Raw genomic sequence first — 10,096 nt, forward strand, 5'->3', positions numbered from 1 at the left:
ATAGGTCTTTTAGTCAAACCACCATTCCTGGGTTGTATTTCCTCGCCTTACTGGTACCAACATGATGACTCAGAAGCCCCTGGCACTGTTTATACACACAGGAGGGTTTTCTAAGTCTAAACTCCAACCTAGACTTAATGTTTTTCTAATATAGCATAATGAGTCCAACAGCAACAGATATGGTAGAGCCTGCATGTTTTGACACTGGTTAGTATTTTGAAAGATAAAGCCTAAGGGGACACTAAGAAATACAGACCAGAACGTACCTTAATTTCAGTCTATGGCCTTCAGCAACTGCTGTCGTCAGCTAAATGTGTTCTACTCTGCACCCCCAATGTCTCAGAGATCCACACCCTTTTATTTGCCCATTTGGCCCAGCATTCAGACAACTCTCTCTAAACACAACACTCAAAAAGTTTTCAGTTGACACCCACATCACATTCCTCACACTATTTATGTTGTGTATGGACAAAAAGCTGCACGTTCTAAACTAAATATGCCTCTTTATTACTTCCTCTGACACTAACTTGGTAGGAACTCCTGGAAGTTTTGTGCCGTTAAAAGTGATGAGGCTTGGTTTGGTCAGGCTCTCATCACATCACTTAGCTTTCCTTCTCATCTCTCCTATGTAGATGCAATGGCAGAGTGACTGACCAACCAAACAACCAACAGTGGAGGGATGCCGCCCCAGACTGGAGACAGAGAGAGGGAACCATGGGGAGCTGCAACAATAGAACTGGCTAACACCAACCCCTGTGTATGTGCCCCTGTACCTCCCCCTCTGTGCACACACTCCCCATGTGAAACCATCTGATGCATGTACTGCTGCCCTCACTTGTCAATCACAACTGGGGGAGGGGCAGCAGGCCCTTACAAAGCCCCCCCCCCCTCCCTTGCAATGCGTTCAAGAAAGGACATTAAAAGAGACATGCAAAGGGAAAGCTTCTTGATCTTCAAGGGGTACTTACAGAATGTAAAAAAGTTTGAAGGTTTTGATCTTATCCGGAGGGGAGAGTGTCAGAGGTGGGTGTCTGTGAGGCAGTAAGAAGGGCTAAGCTGGGGATGTGTCAGTGGGTGGAACCGAGAATTAAGAAAGCAACGGGATGCAAGGGTTGAGTCAGTTGCGCAGATCAGAGATGAAATTCTGTCATTTTTATTTGTTGAGGTTGGGGTCCAAGATTAAGCTTGTGCTCAAGACGGTGTAAGGTTAAAGTTACACACATTAGTGATTACGTGACCAACTACTGGAAAGTGTTGACATCTAAATCAGCATGTACTTCCTCAATTCCAGCTTTTGCTTTTCAAGTGATTCCCTGCCAGGAATCATTATAACAACCACCCTTTGCCTTGCATTGAAGACCCTTCACTTAGGCCTTCCTGAGAACAGAAATTAAGCTACACTTATCTCCACTTATAATCAACAAAAACTGGGAATCAGAAAGAGTGTGTGAGGCTCAAATTGGGCCATGAAGGAGCAGCACTTAAGCCCCCTGTTAATCCATTTGCTTTCTAGACAACAGAAACAAGGACGTGCTCTGAGGCAGGTTGCTCTCGCTTATTTACCAGATCTAATAGGACTAAATCTTCTTTTACAATCACATTGGGGGCTTTGCAAAAAAAAAAAAAAAAAACAGAAGCCCCCTCCACAGAAAGGCAGCAGCAAGCACCCAGCCAGAGTGGAGAGCCTCCACCCTTTAGGGGGAGGAGAAAGAAAGAACTACCATCTGGGGTTTAGTCATGGTGATGCCAGGGGCTGGGGCTCGGGGACATTGAGACTGCTGGGGCTTGAGAGACAAGGATAGGGCAGAGGGCCTGCTAATAGGTGTGGTGCAATGGGACAACTGATGGCACAGAGGATGGGGCCAGGAAGAGGCAGTCAGACATACTAGTCGAAAGACATGTTAAACATAGGACTGGAAGAGAAATGAAATGACATACATTAAAGAAAGTATCATGGGTTTGGCAGAAGATGATGAGTTAGAGGACAAACTGGTTGAAATGAAAAGGATAACAACAATATGCACTATACCTTAACAACCTGGAGGGAAAAAAACATACTACATATTGCACTGCTGTAGCCAAATCCATTAGCCCATCCAAGAACTGTCAGCATAATACAACTTCAGCACAATTTAAGTCTATCTAAGTCAGGTACTCAGCAAAAAGAGAGGACAACCAGTTCATAGACTCCAAGACAACAGACCCAGCATCTCTGATGCACTAATTAGAAATGGTTACAAGATAGAGATTTAACACACTTATAAGACCATCAATGACAAGGATTAACAACAAAACTCAAATCTACATTACATGTAACTAAGCCCCTCATTTGTTTTTAGAGTACATGTTCAGTAAGGTCCATGTCTGATAACAAAACTGGCTTCATATTCAAAAATCACTTCCACAATAATAAAGGAAACCATCGTGTGAGGTACAATTACTTCTGTAAATACTACTATACACTATCCTTTTTAGGAAAATAAATTAATTACACAGAAGGGGAACAAAAGAAAAAAATTGAGCATGCTACTACAGTAATGCTTGACAGCATTGGTGATAGATGATGTTGGAATTTCTCAGTTTAGATTTACATGATCAGTAAAAAGTCTTGTAAACATCAAACAAACAAGTCTGCAATAAGTTGCTTCACTGATTTAAAGGAAAAACTTAATAAAGACCTGCTCACAACCTTATAGCAACAGACAGACAGCAGATTGAGATACATGGAATAAAGACATGATGGGCCAAACAAGCTGCCAGCAGAGCACACTGTAGGAAGATGACAGAGACAGAGGCCCTTGGCATCAAGGGCAAAGTCTGTTAATGGAGGGGCCATTACTGAGAAGCCAGCAACAGAGGCCTGCAGCGTCTGCTGGCTTGGGGATTTAAAGCATTATTTCAGTGATGGAAGATATACAAGCATACACCACAGACACATAAAAGGCTAAGGACACAGACATGTTGACCCTGGGCCTCTTTCCTACAGATCATTTTGTCACTCTTTCATACTATATGCTTTCACTTCCTTGCTTTCAGTCTCTTGGACACTTTTCTCCACTTACCCTTTCTCCCCTTCCTTCTTTTTTCCTCTCCATTTCACCCACTAAACCCTCCTTTCCATCACATACACACACAGCTTTCCAATCTCCTGTGGCCTGAGGAAAGTGGAAACCAGCAACAGTGAAGTGTATCAGACCTGGGACAATATGCAAGGGGCTGTTTTGTAAGAATTGCCAAGGAGGTTGGGGGAGACTCCATTATCAATGACCATCACCGTAGAAAGAAAAGAGCTGTTCCAACAGTACCACAGCAGCACTATCGGACTGGATCACTGAGTTTGTCAAAACCCACCCTGGTAGCAGTTTCACAGGGTACAAAACATTGTGGTCTTGCATGCTGAATTTACTACAAAAGTCTCCATTATAAGAAAGAGAAACCAGCATTATATGACTGTGTCATGACCTAAACACAGAACAGGATCCGACTGCACCTCTACTTGCACAAAACCTTGCAACATATTCCATTCAACAAGTTTCAATGCTTTTTGATTTAAGCCAGTGGACCTGAGATTGTAAAGATTTTTGACAAATGGGACTAAGGCTATGAAGACAGCATACCACACCCTTTGTACTCATCTCCCAAAGCTGACAATGTAGGGCAAACCCAGAATAGATGTTTAACAAGGTAATATACAGAAAGAGAACAGCTGGCAGAGGCACTCAGCAGCTACAGCACTGACCCCTGCTATCTATAAAATCAGCACACTGAAACAGAACAACAGCAGCCAATACAAGACACTACATCCACAAGGAAGGACTGATGGAATGCTGGTGAATGTTGACACTAAAAGCCAGGCCTTAGTGAAATCATTCGACGCCCCCCACTCTGTCATGACCACTGACAGCCACTTCCTGCCCCCTACCCTCTCCCCTTTCCACCCCTTATTCTTGGGTGACTCAACCTATAAAGTCCTAGATAGGTTTGCAACTAGAGCTGGCAGACATCAACCAACCATCATCCCACTGGGACATCCAAAAGCATCTTTTGGAGAACAGCAGAATAAAATGATTCTGTAGTTAGAAGCTTTCATATTCATGTGGCTTCTCGCTCCATAACTTCGCCAAGACGAAGAAAAGGTAAGAGTTGGCTCAAACTGCTACACTACAGACAGTGCCCAGGCCAGCTTGTCTTGTTACTGGCATGTGGCATTAAGCAAAACAAACATGCCAGACAGTTTCCTCTTATTTCTAAAACACAAAGTCCACAAAAAGTAAACATGTTAATTCCAAATACCCAGACTTTGGAAGCAAGCAAGTCAATCCTACTTGTGCAAGAAGTTAAGGTGAATATTTAAATGTGCATCCACAAAGCAATAGGATAACATTAACCAAACCAGGGAGGTAAATATTTAAGCACACAGGTGAAAACACAGAATTCAATATATTTTATTCACTTGTTGAAATGATGAGATTTTTGCTCATAATTTGCTTTCAGTAAAGAAAATATGGTGACATCATGCCAAACTTCATAACAATTGTGTATGACCAGGTCCCTTCCTCTGCCACAGTTCTGTGTGTTACTCCTGACCTAATTTAGCATGCATTTCAAGATGTGTGTGTTGTGGAAGCTGTATGTTGCATGCACCAATTTTTCATTTACTGAAGCTATAATAATATTGTGTATCCATTGCACTGTATGTAAATGTGTTCAGAATCATGCATTGGCCTCTACTGTTTGTTTTCCACTACAATGGCAAAGACATCTTATAGCTTCTAACTCATTATCTTACTGTTAGTATGATAGGTGGTGCAGATGATTATATAGTAAACCACAGTATAAGCAGGCCTACCCATCTATCTCAATGTTTTCTCAACATCCAGGGAGAAGGTCATATGAGGTTTGTTCACTCTTGCACTGTAAGACAAACACATCTTTTGCTGTTTGTCATTTTTAGGGCCAAGCCTTAAAACTAATGGTCCTGGTCAAGCGTGACTTAAGTAAGCCTTCGCACTCAAGACTAAAGAGACACACATTCCTAATTATTTCAAACAATACTGCGCATATTGCCTAAATCCAACTCCATCCCAGAGAGAACTGCAACATCACAGGACCCTCAACTTTCATGCAAAGTAGGCGCTATGTGATCCCCCATCTGGCTTGCACGGCGTTTAATAACAAAGCGATGACTGCGTTTCTTTGCCGAAGGGGGTGGGGATTCAGCCTGAGTGATGGAGACTGTTGATACGTGGTGTTGACCATACCAGCGTGTTTTTAGGTGCAATCATCATTTACTCGATGGATTGAAGAATCTCAACTAACTCATGAGTAATAATGACATACATTGTGGGATTAGATACACTACCAACACTAAACACTCCACTTTTCAGGAATGATTGGTAGCTCAGTCGTGTTATAAAGTTAAATTAGGGTGTGTAAATGCAGTCTAATACAGTAATTCTCCAACTGGACATACAGTGTACAGATGATCAGACCTCTACACGTTTCTAAACCAGGCATATACCGTAAACAAACGACTAAACTATCGCGCCTTGCAACAAAACGGGTCTTGGAGGAGCAAACAATGCCCGAACAGCATCTGCGTCCCTATGGCTACCCGGGCCAGATGGCTGCAACTGCAAGACAATAAACTCCAACCACACGCCATGAACTTAACTTTATCTGACAGTAACAGAAATAAAAACAAATCACCATAGTCCTTTCAGTCAACAGCACGACAAACAACTTTAGATTCAAGTCACTGCAACACTTGGAGCTTAGCAATCCAACTTTCTTTAATCGCGTACATATTAAAAATAGGTATTATTTTAGTGTAAAAAAGCTTTCGCGTTGCATTGTGACTTCTTTATAAGCACACCCAAAAGATGTATAACCGTGTCTTAACTTTTGTTAAATTAGAATGAACCAACAAAACACGAGAACTAGCATCACATTTCACTATAAACAAGAGTCTGTGTCCAAATGAAAACAAACGAGGGGCACATGGTTCTAGGTCTTAAGTTTCTTGAGGACATCCGAGCATCCTTGAATATGGAGCAACACGTAACTTTACCGTGAACGTACAACTAAACCATCATTACCGAGTTAAACGGGCTCATTTTGTGACCTTCTTTAAATTACGAGCCTCGGCAATTAAAGCTAGCTTTTGGCTAACGAGCTGGCTAGCTAGTTACCTAACAGGATTGCCTTAACCAGGCATTTTAACGTACGAGAAGTTCAGACAACACAAGCTAAGCTAGTTATACAACGCACTGAACAGAGACGTCGCGCAGACAAAAAAGCTGACACAAACAACTTTTTATTTTAGTAGTAAAAGCCATTCGAGTGATCAGATAAAACAATAAGTCTAATTTACCTCTATTTCAAAGTCTGGAAGGTTGAACGCTGTCCTGAACAGTGAACAGAAGTGGGCTATGGCGGGGACTTCCCACCAGGACTGGATCTCTTCCACAGAAATTAAACATCCCTGGGACATTTTCGGACAAGAGAAATTCCGTGATGTTTGTTTCTCACATTAGAAAGTGGTTTCTTCGGCGGCTTATAACGTTTCTGTAACATGAAACAGGCTTTAAAAATATGAGGAAACTTGCTGCTCTCGTCCACTCCGGACGGTTGCCATTGCGACCCGAATAGTGCTACAATCTGTTTCAATCAGTCTCACCGGAGCCGAACAGATGGGAAGGGCGATACCACCGCACTACGTGGAGGGGTGGCCGTTTACTAGGCATTAACTGTGTAATGATATTTAACAATTTAGTTCAGTATAGTGTTCAAGATGGTGATTATTTAATCCACCATATGTTTTATACAGAAATAAATCACGGCATTTGTTTGTTATTAGAGTAAACGCTTATAAAGAACAGTAGTATACCCCTATCGGCCTGAAAGTGCGGCTGCCGTTTAAAGGGAATGTTTCTTAATACTGAGTGACTCAAGCTGAAGTCAAAAAGTTCTTGCTTAACAAAACTTCTTGCTTAACAAAAGTTAAAGATGAACTTCTTTATTTAGTTATAGCAGCTAATATGTCGACTTTATCTAAACGAGATGTCACTTCCAACAATGTAGCACATTTTATGACTTTTTCTTCTTTCTTTTTTTTTTTTTTTTTTTTTTTTTTTACCATTTCCCAGCACACCTTTTATTGCTTTCATTTACGGACTTCTGTTGTGATTTATGTACAGTCATAACAACATTTCTAAATCCACAAGTGTTTAGAACTGGATCAGCTGATTGTTACCACGCGCATTAGATTTTATAAACAACATCGTGGAGGCTTTGAGTAATGCATAACACAGGAGCTCCCCCTATCGTAATACATGGAAAGTGCATGGTGGAGTTCACATGTAACAGGTTGCCTGCTGAAAGTCTGCACTAGAATGGAACTTTATTTCAATTCTATTAAATTTCGTTTATTTTTTTCCTAAGATATAGTTAATTTCAGATTATATCAAGCGTACCAGACTGTCAAAGCGATTATTTCAAATCTAACCCTTTCGTGGATAGTGGTCACTACAGTGGACAGTTCTTCTCCAGCTGTTCTCTTGTATATTCATGGGTTTTGTTGTTTTAGCTCCATATCAGCCAACACAGTGGACACTTATGCATCATCCCATACGCTGACATTCAGACCATTACTATAACTTTGTTGTTCTAGATAAACCTGATCTGTACTAACATGTTTGAGTGTAAATCAATTGCTAATAAAAAATTGGGAATATGATAAAATATGAGAAAACATCAGATTAGCTGCATTAAGAATGTTTTTATTTTATAGTTTTTACACAGTATATCACTTTCTGATATTGTATTCTTTGCTTCAAAAATTAAACACATGGTGTCCAGAAGAGTGGACATTTTTGGAACTCCACGAAAAATTATGAAGGTAGATTTGTTGTTTGTTAACCAAAAAAAAAAAAAAAAAAAATTACTTCAAACAAAGAAAAAAAGTGTTCAAATGCAATTTTTTTAATCGTAAATTTTTATTTATTTATTTTTTATTTTTTTGCATTCAGGCTCTTTTTTTTTATTAATTTTTTTTTTAGTTAAAGCAATAAAGAAACAAATCTACCTTCATAAAAAAACAGGTTTATTAAAAAAAATTATCCAATCGCATTGTTTTTTCATGCCTAAAGAGGAATAAAGACACTCAGGAATAAAATTTCAGCTAAGGTTCTCATAATTCATGCATGAAAAGGTTAAGAGTCTCTTCCTGCTCATAATGTTATAACTTTCAGTAGCTGATTAAGATGTTTCCATATAGTTGCATGACTCGGTAAGGATTTATTCCTAATGGTAAAATTAGTGTGCATAGCAAATGCGATGATGAATTTACAGAATTGTATTAGTATTATTTCTTGCAGATTGACATGTTGACCTAGAGGTGGCGCAAGAAGAACTGCTAATGTGGAGACACTCATGGTATGTGGCGTAAAGCAGTATGTTCCAAGTATGATCTCAGTTCCCATTGTTTATTACAGACATCAACAAAAGATTGATTGATTGACCGACTGATTGATTTTTAACAGAAGCTCTAAATAAATGCTGCTCCACCATGCATGTACGAGGGGGGGCTGAAAAGTTCATAGCCTGACTAAGAAGGAGTTATTCCACAGCAATGAAACTGTGCATACATTAAATTCAACCTTTCCTGATACTAACTGCATGGTTTCCTTCCAGATAATTGGATAACTAATTTAGGACTTTGAAAAGTAATACTACAGACATTTCATGAAAATGCTTGCTTTTCACCCCTCCCTCGTTCTCCCTACCCCTCTTGAATTCGGCTTCCCAGTTTTGCACAGTTGATAAAGCTGGAGCATCATCCCCTATAGCAACCATGTCAGCGTGAATGTCCTTGGGGGCTAACCCTTTTTTCTGCAGACATTTGATTAGGCCACGGTGCCACGGATGGTTCACGAAATGTCTCTGGTACTACTTTTCAAAGTCCTAAATTATTTATCCAATGTGGTTTTATCTGGAAGGAAACCATTCAATTAGCATCAGGAGAGGTTGAATTTAATGTATGCACAGTTTCATTGCTGTGGAATAACTCCGTCTTAGTCAGGCTATGAACTTTTCAGCCCCCCCTCGTATAACAGTAACAAAAACAGTTGTCTCGAAACACTTCTTTCTGTGAAAGGTTTTAGTAAAAATTCATATTTTTGTTTTAAGATTTTACATATTTTAAGTACTTTTATTATTTTTATTGCTTTATTTGCTGTGCACTAATTTTATTACACCTAGGTTGTTTTATTTCTATTTTATTTTGTAAATCACCTTGTAACGTTGTTCGTCAAAGTTATGTTAGTAAACTTTATCATTATTATTATTATTACAACTGTGTAATACAGGTGGGTGAAAATGGATATAAACCACAGACTACTTTACTTGACTTCTTTCATGGTCCTTGGTCAAACTGGAAATCTACACATTCTTAGCCTCCCAAGAACTGGTATAAACTGGCGGCAGCTGACAATGCGCCTGGGCTTTGGTGTGCAGCCATTAGTAATAGTTTAGTCCCAGTCTATGGGTCCCCTAGGAACTGTAGTCTCATATAGGATGAAATAATCCACTGGATAAAACAGGTCAATCCAGGTCAAAACTCAAATTAGGTAAGGCAGATTTATTTGTATAGCACAATTTACACACAGGGTAATTCACAGTGCTTTACAAAAATGGAAAAGAGACAAGTTAAAAACACACAATTAGTAGTACTTTTCAAACATAAAAAAAAAAAATGAAGGAAACTTGTAACCCTCTCAGTTGGCCCTGTGTTTTTTTCCCAAGTAAAAAATATTTCTTATATTTAAAGGAAGTGATTTATTTTAAACTCAACGGCACTGTTTAACTAATTTGAAAATACAGAATGAATTTTAACATGTCCTAAATCTCTAACCACTGCACTGTGGGTGGTTCCTCACTGATGTACAAAACCACAATGAAAAACCTTTTTATTTTGCACTGAGGTCACATTTTTCCTACTGCATGAACATTATAAATTCAACAACAAACACATCCTCAGTGAATATCCTATTAGAAATGACATAAGGAAATCTTAATTCATGTTTCACTGATTACT

At 39.5% G+C, this 10,096-nt stretch overlaps 1 protein-coding gene across 2 annotated transcripts in view; it reads right to left on the minus strand.

The window, feature by feature from the left end:
- Positions 1-6,671, minus strand: part of cecr2 (CECR2 histone acetyl-lysine reader) — a 37,203-nt gene extending 30,532 nt beyond the window's left edge. The window contains exon 1 of one of the 2 annotated variants that reach the window (XM_030135972.1): positions 6,374-6,671. In XM_030135972.1, the coding sequence (XP_029991832.1) occupies positions 6,374-6,493 (120 nt within the window). In that variant the 5' untranslated portion in view covers positions 6,494-6,671. The remainder of the gene's footprint in view (positions 1-6,373) is intronic. The other variant, XM_030135971.1, reaches the window with a different exon arrangement.
- Positions 6,672-10,096: the final 3,425 nt, after the last annotated feature.

The sequence above is a fragment of the Sphaeramia orbicularis genome, chromosome 6, assembly GCF_902148855.1.
Source record: "Sphaeramia orbicularis chromosome 6, fSphaOr1.1, whole genome shotgun sequence".
NCBI classification, from domain to species: domain Eukaryota; kingdom Metazoa; phylum Chordata; class Actinopteri; order Kurtiformes; family Apogonidae; genus Sphaeramia; species Sphaeramia orbicularis.